Source organism: Oncorhynchus mykiss, chromosome 15 (assembly GCF_057628025.1).
Source record: "Oncorhynchus mykiss isolate SJ-2025 chromosome 15, ASM5762802v1, whole genome shotgun sequence".
NCBI lineage: Eukaryota > Metazoa > Chordata > Actinopteri > Salmoniformes > Salmonidae > Oncorhynchus > Oncorhynchus mykiss.
Window position 1 is genome coordinate 77,189,977 of NC_143036.1, and position 18,708 is coordinate 77,208,684.

The window sequence follows — 18,708 nt, forward strand, 5'->3', positions numbered from 1 at the left end:
CCTCTCCCTCTTTTCCTCCCCTCTCTCTCTTTTCCTCCCCTCTCCCTCTTTTCCTCCCCTCTCCCTCTTTTCCTCCCCTCTCCCTCTTTTCCTCCCCTCTCTCTCTTTTCCTCCCCTCTCCCTCTTTTCCTCCCCTCTCTCTCTTTTCCTCCCCTCTCCCTCTTTTCCTCCTCTTTTCCTCCCCTCTCCCTCTTTTCCTCCCCTCTCCCTCTTTTCCTCCCCTCTCCCTCTTTTCCTCTCCCTCTTTTCCTCCCCTCTCCCTCTTTTCCTCCCTCTCCCTCTTTTCCTCCCTCTCCCTCTTTTCCTCCCTCTCCCTCTTTTCCTCCCCTCTCTCTCTTTTCCTCCCCTCTCCCTCTTTTCCTCCCCTCTCTCTCTTTTCCTCCCCTCTCCCTCTTTTCCTCCCCTCTCTCTCTTTCCCTCCCCTCTCCCTCTTTTCCTCCCCTCTCCCTCTTTTCCTCCCCTCTCCCTCTTTTCCTCTCCCTCTTTTCCTCCCCTCTCCCTCTTTTCCTCCCTCTCCCTCTTTTCCTCCCCTTTCTCTCTTTCCCTCCCCTCTCTCTTTTCCCTCCCCTCTCTCTCTTTTCCTCCCCTCTCCCTCTTTTCCTCCCCTCTTCCTCTTTTCCTCCCCTCTCCCTCTTTTCCTCCCCCCTCCCTCTTTTCCTCCCCTCTCTCTCTTGTCCTCCCCTCTCTCTCTCTTTTCCCCCCTCTCTCTCCCTCTTTTCCCTCTTTCTTTTCCCCTCTCGCTCTCTTTTCCTCCCCTCTCTCTCTCTTCCCCCCCCCCCCTCTCCTCTCTCCAGCTTGCTGCAATCAAACTGTCTCGGTATGGGGAGGACCTGCTGTTCTATCTTTACTACATGAACGGAGGAGACCTCCTCCAGCTGCTGGCAGCAGTAGAGCTGTACGTATACAGACACACCACACTGTGTGAAGGATGCTCCTCAGCTGGGCTAGCTAGTGTCTGCTATGGTAACAGGCTTGGTCAGGTGTTTGTTTTACTCACCTTTTCTTGTGAACGAGCGCCCTCCTCTGGGTTGTAGTGGTACTGACGTGGAACATGAAGCAGAACATACCTCTATGTAGTCAGGCCCCCTTCTGCTACCTCTATGTAGTCAGGCCCCTTCTGCTACCTCTATGTAGTCAGGCCCCTTCTGCTACCTCTATGTAGTCTTGCCCCCTTTCTGCTACCTCTATGTAGTCTGGCCCCTTCTGCTACCTCTATGTAGTCTGGCCCCTTCTGCTACCTCTGTAGTCTGCTACCTCTATGTAGTCTGGCCCCCTTCTGCTACCTCTATGTAGTCTGGCCCCCTTCTGCTACCTCTATGTAGTCTGGCCCCCTTCTGCTACCTCTATGTAGTCTGGCCCCCTTCTGCTACCTCTATGTAGTCAGGCCCCCTTCTGCTACCTCTATGTAGTTTAGCCCCTTCTGCTACCTCTATGTAGTCTGTCAGGCCCCTTCTGCCACCTCTATGTAGTCAGGCCCCTTCTGCCACCTCTATGTAGTCAGGCCCCTTCTGCTACCTCTATGTAGTCTGTCCCCTTCTGCTACCTCTATGTAGTCTGGCCCCTACTGCTACCTCTATGTAGTCTGGCCCCTTCTGCTACCTCTATGTAGTCTGGCCCCTTCTGATACCTCTATGTAGTCTGGCCCCTTCTGATACCTCTATGTAGTCTGGCCCCTTCTGATACCTCTATGTAGTCTGGCCCCTTCTGATACCTCTATGTAGTCTGGCCCCTTCTGCTACCTCTATGTAGTCTGGCCCCTTCTGCTACCTCTATGTAGTCAGGCCCCTTCTGCCACCTCTATATAGTCTGGCCCCTTCTGCTACCTCTATGTAGTCTGGCCCCTTCTGCTACCTCTATGTAGTCTGGCCCCTTCTGCTACCTCTATGTAGTCTGGCCCCTTCTGCTACCTCTATGTAGTCTGGCCCCTTCTGCTACCTCTATGTAGTCTGGCCCCTTCTGCTACCTCTATGTAGTCTGGCCCCTTCTGCTACCTCTATGTAGTCAGGCCCCTTCTGCTACCTCTATGTAGTCTGTCCCCTTCTGCTACCTCTATGTAGTCTGTCCCCTTCTGCTACCTCTATGTAGTCTGTCAGGCCCCTTCTGCCACCTCTATGTAGTCTGTCAGGCCCCTTCTGCTACCTCTATGTAGTCTGTCAGGCCCCTTCTGTTACCTCTATGTAGTCAAGCCCCTTCTGCCACCTCTATGTAGTCTGTCAGGCCCCTTCTGCCACCTCTATGTAGTCTGTCAGGCCCCTTCTGCCACCTCTATGTAGTCTGTCAGGCCCCTTCTGCCACCTCTATGTAGTCTGTCAGGCCCCTTCTGCCACCTCTATGTAGTCTGTCAGGCCCCTTCTGCCACCTCTATGTAGTCTGTCAGGCCCCTACTGCCACCTCTATGTAGTCTGTCAGGCCCCCTTCTGCCACCTATATATAGTCTGGCCTCCTTCTGCTACCTATATGTAGTCTGGCCTCCTTCTGCCACCTATATGTAGTCTGGCCCCCTTCTGCTACCTCTATGTAGTCTGGCCCCCTTCTGCTACCTCTATGTAGTCTGCCACCTCTATGTAGTCTGGCCCCCTTCTGCCACCTCTATGTAGCCAGGGCCCCCTTCTGCCACCTCTATGTAGCCAGGGCCCCCTTCTGCCACCTCTATGTAGTCTGTCCCCCTTCTGCCACCTCTATGTAGTCTGTCCCCTTCTGCTACCTCTATGTAGCCAGGGCCCCCTTCTGCCACCTCTATGTAGTCTGGCCTCCTTCTGCCACCTATATGTAGTCTGGCCCCCTTCTGCTACCTCTATGTAGTCTGGCCCCCTTCTGCTACCTCTATGTAGTCTGCCACCTCTATGTAGTCTGGCCCCCTTCTGCCACCTCTATGTAGCCAGGGCCCCCTTCTGCCACCTCTATGTAGCCAGGGCCCCCTTCTGCCACCTCTATGTAGTCTGTCCCCTTCTGCTACCTCTATGTAGCCAGGGCCCCCTTCTGCCACCTCTATGTAGTCTGTCCCCTTCTGCTACCTCTATGTAGCCAGGGCCCCCTTCTGCTACCTCTATGTAGTCTGGCCCCCTTCTGCCACCTCTATGTAGTCTGGCCCCCTTCTGCCACCTCTATGTAGTCAGGCCCCTTCTGCCACCTCTATGTAGTCTGGCCCCTTCTGCTACCTCTATGTAGTCAGGCCCCTTCTGCTACCTCTATGTAGTCAGGCCCCCTTCTGCCACCTCTATGTAGTCTGGCCCCTTCTGCTACCTCTATGTAGTCAGGCCCCTTCTGCTACCTCTATATAGTCAGGCCCCCTTCTGCCACCTCTATGTAGTCAGGCCCCTTCTGCTACCTCTATGTAGTCAGGCCGCTTCTGCCACCTCTATGTAGTCTGGCCCCCTTCTGCCACCTCTATGTAGTCAGGCCCCTTCTGCCACCTCTATGTAGTCAGGCCCCTTCTGCCACCTCTATGTAGTCTGGCCCCCTTCTGCCACCTCTATGTAGTCTGCTACCTCTATGTAGTCTGCCACCTCTATGTAGTCTGCCACCTCTATGTAGTCTGCTACCTCTATGTAGTCTGCCACCTCTATGTAGTCTGCCACCTCTATGTAGTCTGCCACCTCTATGTAGTCTGCCACCTCTATGTAGTCTGCCACCTCTATGTAGTCTGCCACCTCTATGTAGTCTGCCACCTCTATGTAGTCTGCTACCTCTATGTAGTCTGCTACCTCTATGTAGTCTGCCACCTCTATGTAGTTTGTTTTTCAAGTCTTATAATCAATTGATACTACCGTATACAATGCTCTGCCCTAACCTGTATGACCTGTGACCTGTGACCTCAGCTTCAACCGGGACTGGCGGTACCACAAGGAGGAGCGTGTGTGGATCACGCGGGCGCCGGGCATGGAGCCCACTCTGAAGACCAACGCCTATGAGAGAGGCACCTACTACTTCTTTGATTGTCTTAACTGGAGGAAAGTAGCCAAGGTGAAGGACAGAGGCTTGAGGACTGTTACCGTAGTTACAGTGCATTCAGAAAGTATTCAGACCCCTTGACTTTCTCCACATTTTCTTTGTTACAGCCTTATATAAAATTATAAAATTGATTTAAATTGTTTTTTCTACACACTCAACCCCCTAAAAAACAATTCGACATGTTTGCAAATGTATAATATATATTTTTTAGAGAAATCTAAGATTTCTATAAGTATTCAGACCATTTACAGCCTTGAGTTTTCATGGGTAAGTTTGGCACACCTGTATTTGAGGAGTTTCTCCCATTCTTCTCGGGTTCTTGGTCAACTCCCTGACCAACGGCCTTTCTCCCCCTATTGCTCAGTTTGTCCTGGCTGACAGCTCTAGGAAGAGTCTTGGTGGTTCTAAAATTCTTCCATTTCAGAATGATAGAAACCACTGTGTCCTTCGGGACCTTCAATGCTGCAGAGATGTTTTGGTACCCTTCCCCAGATCTGTGCCTCGACACAATCCTGTCTCGGAGTTCTAAGGACAATTCCTTCAACCTCGTGGCTTGGTTTTTGCTCTGACGTGCACAGTCAACTGTGGGACCTCATATAGACCGGTGTATGCCTTTCCAAATCATGTCCAAGTGGTAGAAGCATCTCTAATCAAAAATCAAATCAAATGTATTTGTCACATACACATGGTTAGCAGATGTTAATGCGAGTGTAGCGAAATGCTTGTGCTTCTAGTTGACGACAATGCAGTAATAACCAATGAGTAATCTAACCTAACAATTCCAAAACTACTACCTTATACACACAAGTGTAAAGGGATAAAGAATATGTACATAAAGATATATGAATGAGTGATGGTACAGTCTCTCGGTCCCAGCTTTGATGCACCTGTACTGACTTCGCCTTCTGGATGATAGCGGGGATGATCAATGGAAACAGGATGCACTGGAGCTCAATTTCCAGTCTCATAGCAAAGAGTCTGAATACTTATGTAAATAAGGTATTTCAGTTTTTTATCTGTAATACATTTGAATATATATTTTTTTACCTGTTTTTGCTTTGTCATTATGGGGTATTGTGATGTCATTATGTGGTATTGTGATGTCGTTATGGGGTATTGTGATGTCATTATGGGGTATTGTGATGTCATTATGGGGTATTGTGATGTCATTATGGGGTATTGTGATGTCATTATGGGGTATTGTGATGTCATTATGGGGTATTGTGATGTCATTATGGGGTATTGTGATGTCATTATGGGGTATTGTGATGTCGTTATGGGGTATTGTGATGTCATTATGGGGTATTGTGATGTCATTATGGGGTATTGTGATGTCATTATGGTGTGTAGATTGATGAGGAAAAAACAATGGAATCCATTTTAGAATGAGGCTGTAACATAATGTGGAAAAATGGAAGGGGTCTGAATACTTTCCCAATGCGTTGTAGTGTTGTTGTTTTTGTGTGTGTGTGGGGGGTGTTAAGGCAAGCTAACAATAACAGCTTTTCCAACTGCAAAAGTGTATGTGGTTTGGTATAGATGTGCTTTGTCATGCAGTTGTGGACATGTGTGTTTCCAACTTGGACCCTTGACATATGGGATCATTCACTCCCAGAGGATTTGTAGACCTGCTGATTCCCCCCCATAGAAAGTTCTAGTATTGTTCTATCATGTCCAATATTCTCCTCGAGATGTTCTGTATTTAATATGCTGCTTCAGCTGAACACTACCGTTGTCCACTACCGTTATCCACTACCCTTATCCACTACCGTTATCCACTACCGTTATCCACTACCGTTGTCCACTACCGTTATCCACTACCCTTATCCACTACCCTTATCCACTACCGTTATCCACTACCGTCATCCACCACCGTTATCCACTACCGTTATCCACTACCCTTATCCACTACCCTTATCCACTACCGTTATCCACTACCGTCATCCACCACCGTTATCCACTACCGTTATCCACTACCGTTATCCACTACCCTTATCCACTACCGTTATCCACTACCGTTATCCACTACCGTTGTCCACTACCCTTATCCACTACCCTTATCCACTACCGTTATCCACTACCGTCATCCACCACCGTTATCCACTACCGTTATCCACTACCCTTATCCACTACCCTTATCCACTACCGTTATCCACTACCGTCATCCACTACCGTCATCCACTACCGTCATCCACTACCGTTATCCACTACCCTTATCCACTACCGTTATCCACTACCGTTATCCACCACCGTTATCCACCACCCTTATCCACTACCGTTATCCACTACCCTTATCCACTACCCTTATCCACTACCGTTATCCACTACCGTTATCCACTACCGTTGTCCACTACCGTTATCCACTACCGTTATCCACTACCCTTATCCACTACCGTTATCCACTACCGTTATCCACTACCGTTGTCCACTACCGTTATCCACTACCGTTGTCCACTACCGTTATCCACTACCCTTATCCACTACCGTTATCCACTACCGTTATCCACTACCGTTGTCCACTACCGTTATCCACTACCCTTATCCACTACCCTTATCCACTACCGTTATCCACTACCGTCATCCACCACCGTTATCCACTACCGTTATCCACTACCCTTATCCACTACCCTTATCCACTACCGTTATCCACTACCGTCATCCACCACCGTTATCCACTACCGTTATCCACTACCCTTATCCACTACCGTTATCCACTACCGTTATCCACCACCGTTATCCACTACCCTTATCCACTACCGTTATCCACTACCCTTATCCACTACCCTTATCCACTACCGTTATCCACTACCGTTATCCACTACCGTTGTCCACTACCGTTATCCACTACCGTTATCCACTACCGTTATCCACTACCGTTATCCACTACCGTTATCCACTGCCGTTATCCACTACCGTTATCCACTACCGTTGTCCACTACCGTTATCCACTACCGTTGTCCACTACCGTTATCCACTACCGTTATCCACTACCCTTATCCACTACCCTTATCCACTACCGTTATCCACTACCGTTATCCACTGCCGTTATCCACTACCGTTATCCACTACCGTTGTCCACTACCGTTATCCACTACCGTTATCCACTACCCTTATCCACTACCCTTATCCACTACCGTTATCCACTACCCTTATCCACTACCCTTATCCACTACCGTTGTCCACTACCGTTATCCACTGCTTCAGCTGAACACTACCGTTGTCCACTACCCTTATCCACTACCGTTATCCACTACCGTTATCCACTGCCGTTATCCACTACCGTTATCCACTACCGTTGTCCACTACCGTTATCCACTACCGTTATCCACTACCCTTATCCACTACCCTTATCCACTACCGTTATCCACTACCCTTATCCACTACCCTTATCCACTACCGTTGTCCACTACCGTTATCCACTGCTTCAGCTGAACACTACCGTTATCCACTACCCTTATCCACTACCCTTATCCACTACCGTTATCCACTACCGTTATCCACTACCGTTATCCACTACCGTTATCCACTGCCGTTATCCACTGCCGTTGTCCACTACCGTTATCCACTACCGTTATCCACTACCGTTATCCACTACCGTTGTCCACTACCGTTATCCACTACCGTTATCCACTACCGTTGTCCACTACCCTTATCCACTACCCTTATCCACTACCGTTGTCCACTACCGTTATCCACTACCGTTGTCCACTACCGTTATCCACTACCGTTATCCACTACCGTTGTCCACTACCGTTGTCCACTACCGTTATCCACTACCCTTATCCACTACCGTTATCCACTACCGTTATCCACTACCGTTGTCCACTACCGTTATCCACTGCTTCAGCTGAACACTACCGTTGTCCACTACCCTTATCCACTACCCTTATCCACTACCGTTATCCACTACCCTTATCCACTACCGTTATCCACTACCGTTATCCACTACCCTTATCCACTACCGTTATCCACTACCCTTATCCACTACCGTTGTCCACTACCGTTATCCACTACCCTTATCCACTACCGTTATCCACTACCCTTATCCACTACCGTTATCCACTACCCTTATCCACTACCGTTATCCACTACCGTTATCCACTACCGTTATCCACTACCCTTATCCACTACCCTTATCCACTACCCTTATCCACTACCCTTATCCACTACCGTTATCCACTACCCTTATCCACTACCCTTATCCACTACCCTTATCCACTACCGTCGTCCACTACCCTTATCCACTACCCTTATCCACTACCGTTATCCACTACCCTTATCCACTACCCTTATCCACTACCGTCGTCCACTACCGTTATCCACTACCGTTGTCCACTACCGTCGTCCACTACCATCGTCCACTACCCTTATCCACTACCCTTATCCACTACCCTTATCCACTACCCTTATCCACTACCGTTGTCCACTACCCTTATCCACTACCGTTGTCCACTACCGTCGTCCACTACCGTCATCCACTACCCTTATCCACTACCGTTATCCACTACCCTTATCCACTACCCTTATCCACTACCGTTGTCCACTACCGTCGTCCACTACCCTTATCCACTACCGTTATCCACTGCCGTTATCCACTACCCTTATCCACTACCCTTATCCACTACCGTTATCCACTACCCTTATCCACTACCGTTATCCACTACCCTTATCCACTACCGTTATCCACTACCGTTATCCACTACCCTTATCCACTACCGTCGTCCACTACCCTTATCCACTACCGTTATCCACTACCCTTATCCACTACCGTTATCCACTACCGTTATCCACTACCGTTATCCACTACCGTCGTCCACTACCCTTATCCACTACCCTTATCCACTACCGTTATCCACTACCCTTATCCACTACCCTTATCCACTACCGTCGTCCACTACCGTTATCCACTACCGTTGTCCACTACCGTCGTCCACTACCGTCGTCCACTACCGTCGTCCACTACCGTCATCCACTACCCTTATCCACTACCCTTATCCACTACCCTTATCCACTACCGTTGTCCACTACCCTTATCCACTACCGTTGTCCACTACCGTCGTCCACTACCGTCATCCACTACCCTTATCCACTACCGTTATCCACTACCCTTATCCACTACCGTTGTCCACTACCGTCGTCCACTACCCTTATCCACTACCGTTATCCACTGCCGTTATCCACTACCCTTATCCACTACCCTTATCCACTACCGTTATCCACTACCCTTATCCACTACCGTTATCCACTACCCTTATCCACTACCGTTATCCACTACCCTTATCCACTACCGTCGTCCACTACCCTTATCCACTACCCTTATCCACTACCGTTATCCACTACCCTTATCCACTACCCTTATCCACAACCCTTATCCACTACCGTCGTCCACTACCCTTATCCACTACCGTTATCCACTACCCTTATCCACTACCCTTATCCACTACCGTCGTCCACTACCGTTATCCACTACCGTTGTCCACTACCGTTGTCCACTACCGTCGTCCACTACCGTCATCCACTACCCTTATCCACTACCGTTATCCACTACCCTTATCCACTACCCTTATCCACTACCCTTATCCACTACCGTTGTCCACTACCGTCGTTCACTACCCTTATCCACTACCCTTATCCACTACCGTTGTCCACTACCGTTGTCCACTACCGTCGTCCACTACCCTTATCCACTACCGTTATCCACTACCGTTGTCCACTACCCTTATCCACTACCGTTATCCACTACCGTTGTCCACTACCCTTGTCCACTACCGTTATCCACTACCGTTATCCACTACCCTTATCCACTACCGTTATCCACTACCGTCGTCCACTACCGTCATCCACTACCCTTATCCACTACCGTTGTCCACTACCGTTGTCCACTACCGTCGTCCACTACCCTTATCCACTACCGTTATCCACTACCGTTGTCCACTACCGTTATCCACTACCGTTATCCACTACCGTTGTCCACTACCGTTGTCCACTACCGTCGTCCACTACCGTCGTCCACTACCCTTATCCACTAACGTTGTCCACTACCGTTATCCACTACCCTTATCCACTACCGTTATCCACTACCGTCGTCCACTACCGTCATCCACTACCCTTATCCACTACCGTTATCCACTACCGTTGTCCACTACCGTTGTCCACTACCGTCGTCCACTACCGTCGTCCACTACCCTTATCCACTACCGTCGTCCACTACCGTTATCCACTACCGTTATCCACTACCGTTGTCCACTACCGTCGTCCACTACCGTCATCCACTACCCTTATCCACTACCGTCGTCCACTACCGTTATCCACTACCGTCGTCCACTACCCTTATCCACTACCGTCGTCCACTACCGTCGTCCACTACCCTTATCCACTACCGTCGTCCACTACCCTTATCCACTACCGTCGTCCACTATCGTCGTCCACTACCCTTATCCACTACCGTCGTCCACTACCCTTATCCACTACCGTCGTCCACTACCCTTATCCACTACCGTCATCCACTACCCTTATCCACTACCGTCGTCCACTACCGTTGTCCACTACCGTCGTCCACTACCGTCATCCACTACCCTTATCCACTACCCTTATCCACTACCCTTATCCACTACCGTCGTCCACTACCGTTGTCCACTACCGTCATCCACTACCGTCGTCCACTACCCTTATCCACTACCGTTATCCACTACCGTTATCCACTGCCGTTATCCACTGCCGTTATCCACTGCCGTTATCCACTACCGTTATCCACTGCTTCAGCTGAACACTACCGTTATCCACTACCGTTATCCACTACCGTTATCCACTGCCGTTATCCACTGCCGTTATCCACTGCCGTTATCCACTGCCGTTATCCACTGCCGTTATCCACTACCGTTATCCACTGCCGTTATCCACTACCGTTATCCACTGCCGTTATCCACTGCCGTTATCCACTGCTGTTATCCACTACCGTTATCCACTGCCGTTATCCACTGCTGTTATCCACTGCCGTTATCCACTGCCGTTATCCACTGCCGTTATCCACTACCGTTATCCACTACCGTTATCCACTACCGTTATCTACTGCCGTTATCCACTGCCGTTATCCACTACCGTTATCCACTGCTTCAGCTGAACACTACCGTTATCCACTACCGTTATCCACTACCGTTATCCACTGCTGTTATCCACTACCGTTATCCACTGCCGTTATCCACTGCTGTTATCCACTACCCTTATCCACTACCGTCGTCCACTACCGTTATCCACTACCCTTATCCACTACCGTCGTCCACTACCCTTATCCACTACCGTCATCCACTACCCTTATCCACTACCGTCGTCCACTACCGTTGTCCACTACCGTTGTCCACTACCGTCGTCCACTACCGTCATCCACTACCCTTATCCACTACCCTTATCCACTACCCTTATCCACTACCGTCGTCCACTACCGTTATCCACTACCCTTATCCACTACCGTCGTCCACTACCCTTATCCACTACCGTCATCCACTACCCTTATCCACTACCGTCGTCCACTACCGTTGTCCACTACCGTTGTCCACTACCGTCGTCCACTACCGTCATCCACTACCCTTATCCACTACCGTCGTCCACTACCGTTATCCACTACCGTTATCCACTACCGTTGTCCACTACCGTCGTCCACTACCGTCATCCACTACCCTTATCCACTACCGTCGTCCACTACCGTTATCCACTACCGTCGTCCACTACCCTTATCCACTACCGTCGTCCACTACCGTCGTCCACTACCCTTATCCACTACCGTCGTCCACTACCCTTATCCACTACCGTCGTCCACTATCGTCGTCCACTACCCTTATCCACTACCGTCGTCCACTACCCTTATCCACTACCGTCATCCACTACCCTTATCCACTACCGTCGTCCACTACCGTTGTCCACTACCGTCGTCCACTACCGTCATCCACTACCCTTATCCACTACCCTTATCCACTACCCTTATCCACTACCGTCGTCCACTACCGTTGTCCACTACCGTCATCCACTACCGTTGTCCACTACCGTCGTCCACTACCGTCATCCACTACCCTTATCCACTACCCTTATCCACTACCCTTATCCACTACCGTCGTCCACTACCGTCGTCCACTACCGTCATCCACTACCCTTATCCACTACCCTTATCCACTACCCTTATCCACTACCGTTGTCCACTACCGTCGTCCACTACCGTTGTCCACTACCGTCGTCCACTACCGTCATCCACTACCCTTATCCACTACCCTTATCCACTACCCTTATCCACTACCGTCGTCCACTACCCTTATCCACTACCGTCGTCCACTACCGTCGTCCACTACCCTTATCCACTACCGTCGTCCACTACCCTTATCCACTACCGTCGTCCACTATCGTCGTCCACTACCCTTATCCACTACCGTCGTCCACTACCCTTATCCACTACCGTCATCCACTACCCTTATCCACTACCGTCGTCCACTACCGTTGTCCACTACCGTCGTCCACTACCGTCATCCACTACCCTTATCCACTACCCTTATCCACTACCCTTATCCACTACCGTCGTCCACTACCGTTGTCCACTACCGTCATCCACTACCGTTGTCCACTACCGTCGTCCACTACCGTCATCCACTACCCTTATCCACTACCCTTATCCACTACCGTCGTCCACTACCGTTGTCCACTACCGTCGTCCACTACCGTCATCCACTACCCTTATCCACTACCCTTATCCACTACCCTTATCCACTACCCTTGTCCACTACCGTTGTCCACTACCGTCGTCCACTACCGTTGTCCACTACCGTCGTCCACTACCGTCATCCACTACCCTTATCCACTACCCTTATCCACTACCCTTATCCACTACCGTCGTCCACTACCCTTATCCACTACCGTTATCCACTACCGTTATCCACTGCCGTTATCCACTGCCGTTATCCACTACCGTTATCCACTGCTTCAGCTGAACACTACCGTTATCCACTACCGTTATCCACTACCGTTATCCACTGCCGTTATCCACTGCCGTTATCCACTGCCGTTATCCACTGCCGTTATCCACTGCCGTTATCCACTGCCGTTATCCACTGCCGTTATCCACTACCGTTATCCACTGCCGTTATCCACTGCCGTTATCCACTACCGTTATCCACTGCTGTTATCCACTACCGTTATCCACTGCCGTTATCCACTGCCGTTATCCACTGCCGTTATCCACTGCCGTTATCCACTACCGTTATCCACTACCGTTATCCACTGCCGTTATCCACTACCGTTATCCACTACCGTTATCCACTACCGTTATCTACTGCCGTTATCCACTGCCGTTATCCACTACCGTTATCCACTGCTTCAGCTGAACACTACCGTTATCCACTACCGTTGTCCACTACCGTTATCCACTGCCGTTATCCACTGCTGTTATCCACTGCCGTTATCCACTACCGTTATCCACTACCGTTATCCACTGCCGTTATCCACTGCCGTTATCCACTGCCGTTATCCACTGCCGTTATCCACTACCGTTATCCACTACCGTTATCCACTGCTTCAGCTGAACACTACCGTTATCCACTACCGTTATCCACTACCGTTATCCACTGCTGTTATCCACTACCGTTATCCACTGCCGTTATCCACTGCTGTTATCCACTACCCTTATCCACTACCGTCGTCCACTACCGTTATCCACTACCCTTATCCACTACCGTCGTCCACTACCCTTATCCACTACCGTCATCCACTACCCTTATCCACTACCGTCGTCCACTACCGTTGTCCACTACCGTTGTCCACTACCGTCGTCCACTACCGTCATCCACTACCCTTATCCACTACCCTTATCCACTACCCTTATCCACTACCCTTATCCACTACCGTTATCCACTACCGTTGTCCACTACCGTCATCCACTACCCTTATCCACTACCGTCATCCACTACCCTTATCCACTACCGTCATCCACTACCCTTATCCACTACCCTTATCCACTACCCTTATCCACTACCGTTATCCACTACCGTTATCCACTACCGTTATCCACTACCCTTATCCACTACCGTCTTCCACTACCCTTATCCACTACCCTTATCCACTACCGTTATCCACTACCCTTATCCACTACCCTTATCCACAACCCTTATCCACTACTGTCGTCCACTACCCTTATCCACTACCCTTATCCACTACCGTTATCCACTACCCTTATCCACTACCCTTATCCACTACCGTCGTCCACTACCGTTATCCACTACCGTTGTCCACTACCGTCGTCCACTACCGTCATCCACTACCCTTATCCACTACCGTTATCCACTACCCTTATCCACTACCCTTATCCACTACCGTTATCCACTACCCTTATCCACTACCCTTATCCACTACCCTTATCCACTACCGTTGTCCACTACCGTCGTCCACTACCCTTATCCACTACCCTTATCCACTACCCTTATCCACTACCGTTGTCCACTACCGTTGTCCACTACCGTTGTCCACTACCGTCGTCCACTACCCTTATCCACTACCGTTATCCACTACCGTTGTCCACTACCCTTATCCACTACCGTTATCCACTACCGTTGTCCACTACCCTTATCCACTACCGTTATCCACTACCGTTATCCACTACCCTTATCCACTACCGTTATCCACTACCGTCGTCCACTACCGTCATCCACTACCCTTATCCACTACCCTTATCCACTACCGTTGTCCACTACCGTTGTCCACTACCGTCGTCCACTACCCTTATCCACTACCGTTAACCACTACCCTTATCCACTACCGTTATCCACTACCGTTGTCCACTACCGTTGTCCACTACTGTCGTCCACTACCGTCGTCCACTACCCTTATCCACTACCGTTGTCCACTACCGTTATCCACTACCCTTATCCACTACCGTTATCCACTACCGTCGTCCACTACCGTCATCCACTACCCTTATCCACTACCGTTATCCACTACCGTTGTCCACTACCGTTGTCCACTACCGTCGTCCACTACCGTCATCCACTACCCTTATCCACTACCGTCGTCCACTACCGTCATCCACTACCGTTATCCACTACCGTTGTCCACTACCGTCGTCCACTACCGTCATCCACTACCCTTATCCACTACCGTCGTCCACTACCGTTATCCACTACCGTCGTCCACTACCCTTATCCACTACCGTCGTCCACTACCGTCGTCCACTACCCTTATCCACTACCGTCGTCCACTACCCTTATCCACTACCGTCGTCCACTATCGTCGTCCACTACCCTTATCCACTACCGTCGTCCACTACCCTTATCCACTACCGTCATCCACTACCCTTATCCACTACCGTCGTCCACTACCGTCGTCCACTACCGTCGTCCACTACCGTCATCCACTACCCTTATCCACTACCCTTATCCACTACCCTTATCCACTACCGTCGTCCACTACCGTTGTCCACTACCGTCATCCACTACCGTCGTCCACTACCCTTATCCACTACCGTTATCCACTACCGTTATCCACTGCCGTTATCCACTGCCGTTATCCACTGCCGTTATCCACTACCGTTATCCACTGCTTCAGCTGAACACTACCGTTATCCACTACCGTTATCCACTACCGTTATCCACTGCCGTTATCCACTGCCGTTATCCACTGCCGTTATCCACTACCGTTATCCACTGCCGTTATCCACTACCGTTATCCACTACCGTTATCCACTGCCGTTATCCACTACCGTTATCCACTGCCGTTATCCACTACCGTTATCCACTGCCGTTATCCACTGCCGTTATCCACTGCCGTTATCCACTGCCGTTATCCACTACCGTTATCCACTACCGTTATCCACTGCCGTTATCCACTACCGTTATCCACTACCGTTATCCACTGCCGTTATCCACTGCCGTTATCCACTGCCGTCATCCACTGCCGTCGTCCACTACCCTTATCCACTACCCTTATCCACTACCGTTATCCACTACCCTTATCCACTACCCTTATCCACTACCGTTATCCACTACCGTTATCCACTACCGTCGTCCACTACCCTTATCCACTACCGTTATCCACTACCCTTATCCACTACCGTTATCCACTACCGTTATCCACTACCGTTATCCACTACCGTTATCCACTACCGTCGTCCACTACCGTCGTCCACTACCCTTATCCACTACCGTCGTCCACTACCCTTATCCACTACCGTCGTCCACTACCGTCATCCACTACCGTCGTCCACTACCCTTATCCACTACCGTCGTCCACTACCCTTATCCACTACCGTCGTCCACTACCCTTATCCACTACCGTCGCCCACTACCCTTATCCACTACCCTTATCCACTACCCTTATCCACTACCGTCGTCCACTACCCTTATCCACTACCGTTGTCCACTACCGTTGTCCACTACCGTCGTCCACTACCGTCGTCCACTACCCTTATCCACTACCCTTATCCACTACCGTCATCCACTACCCTTATCCACTACCGTCGTCCACTACCCTTATCCACTACCCTTATCCACTACCGTCGTCCACTACCCTTATCCACTACCGTCGTCCACTACCGTCATCCACTACCGTCGTCCAGTACCGTCATCCACTACCGTCATCCACTACCCTTATCCACTACCGTCGTCCACTACCCTTATCCACTACCGTTGTCCACTACCGTTGTCCACTACCGTTGTCCACTACCGTTGTCCACTACCGTCGTCCACTACCGTCGTCCACTACCGTCGTCCACTACCGTTGTCCACTACCCTTATCCACTACCGTCGTCCACTACCGTCGTCCACTACCGTCGTCCACTACCGTCGTCCACTACCGTTGTCCACTACCCTTATCCACTACCCTTATCCACTACCCTTATCCACTACCCTTATCCACTACCCTTATCCACTACCATCCCTAAAACCCTTGTTCCTCCCCTCCCTTTCTAGGAGTTTCATCTGGAATACGAGAAGCTAGAGGAGAGACCCCACGTGCCATCCACCTTCAACTACAACCCAGCCCAGCAAGCCTTCTGAGAGACTTCCTTCCCCTCGTTCTCAGTCCACCATGGGATCCTAGACCTGGTTAGAGTTCTGGTCCCTGGCCCTGGTTCCTCACAGCAGACAGACGGACAGACCTACAGACAGCGAATGCCGGTGTGGCTGGCTCAGGCATCCTGCTTTTTATTCCTCGACCATCCACCGTCTGGCAAATTGACTTTAGGCCAAATGGAGGGAAATCCGGCGACCATTTTGGCTCCGGGCAGGTCCTTCTTCCCCTGAACTGAATGATGTGCCGCCCAATCAGACGCTGGTTTCTCTTTTTTAAAATATATATTTTTTTTCTTTTCCCTGTTTTTCCCTGACCTTGTCCCTTTGTTTTGGTTGGTTGTCATTTTGAAAACATTCAGAACCTTTTTGTTTACGCCTCATTCTTCAGACCTCCCCATTGGTCACGAAGCACCATGACATCATAATACACACACACACACACACACACACACACAGACCCTCTGACAGTGACAGAACAAGGTTGATCTGTCATTATCCAACAGAAGTGTTCAAAGAACACAGTGACCTGCAGAAAATACCTCAACCCATGTTACTGTAGCAGAGTGGAAGACCCACAGACAGACAGACAGACAGACCCACAGACGGACAAGAGGCCAGGAGAAAATGCAATGTTCATATTGTAGCTCTATTTCGTAATAAAAGAACACAAAAGATGTTTGTGGATTTGTTAATATTGTGAAGACAAGACCCATAATAGTTCAGTTTGGACATTAACTCTCAAACACACAACATTTATTTTCCTTCTGTTTATTCTGTCATTCGCTCCCTTTCCATCCCCTTTTCTGCCCACAAGAATTATCCACCAATCAGTGACAGACAACCTCCAGCTGTCCGTATTCACTGAGCCTCATCCTCCTTCCAGGGATGAACAGGAGAACAAGAGAGAACTGTCTTTGTTACAATTTAGTAATAAAAGTACAACATGTTTTTCCATTTTTTGGGAGGGGGGGGGGGGGGGGGGCTTACAGGCATCACAGATGAATAAAGAGATGTGTGTGATGTGTATATATTATATATATGACATCTATTTTGGAGAAGATTTAAAAATAAATAAAAACAGACTGTCGCCCCGGCTGTACCTCGTTTTTAGGAGGTGAGCACGGAGCGACGCAATACTGGACGTACTGTACAACGTGGATAAAACAGGACTGTTCTGGGGACCATGCCTAACAACAACAACAACAACAACAACAACCTGGATTAAAACTGTACTGGAGCCAGTGGATAGAGGACGACAATAACTGGTCAGGACAGGGGACCATGCCTCACGCCCTGAACACTTTCAATTCAACAACCACAGCAAACAATGAAGAACACCAAGCGTTACAATCAAGGGTCAGATACATTCTCAGTGAGCCAATAAGAACACCCATGTGATGGTAGTTTTGGAGGGATGCGATTTGGAGAAAGATGAGGACTGAAGCACTTCACTTTGGCTGTTTTCAACAGCAGCTTTTCATAGGAAAAGAAAAAGCCAATAAAAATGACATGAAGAAACAGTTGTGTTTTCTGATCACGTTCTGGAGAAAAGCTGCTTCTCTTTAATCAAGTAGAAAGGCTTTCTCCTGTATGCTGCGGTGTGGGGGGTTGATTTCCTCTGTGTGTCTGGCGTGTCTGTCTGCGTGTGGCGCTGTGTGTCTGTCTGCATGTGGCTCTGTGAGTCTGTCTCTGTGAGCCTGTCTGTGTGTGGCGCTGTGTG

At 49.8% G+C, this 18,708-nt stretch overlaps 1 protein-coding gene across 5 annotated transcripts in view; it reads left to right on the top strand.

Annotated features, from left to right (window-relative positions):
• Positions 1–18,506, top strand: part of LOC110499743 (CCR4-NOT transcription complex subunit 2) — a 108,088-nt gene extending 89,582 nt beyond the window's left edge. For all 5 annotated transcript variants that reach the window (XM_090199190.1, XM_090199191.1, XM_090199193.1 and 2 more), the window contains 3 exons: positions 795–895; positions 3,819–3,963; positions 16,887–18,506. In XM_090199190.1, coding sequence (XP_090055316.1) covers positions 795–895; positions 3,819–3,963; positions 16,887–16,973 — 333 coding nt within the window. In that variant the 3' untranslated portion in view covers positions 16,974–18,506. The remainder of the gene's footprint in view (positions 1–794; positions 896–3,818; positions 3,964–16,886) is intronic.
• Positions 18,507–18,708: the final 202 nt, after the last annotated feature.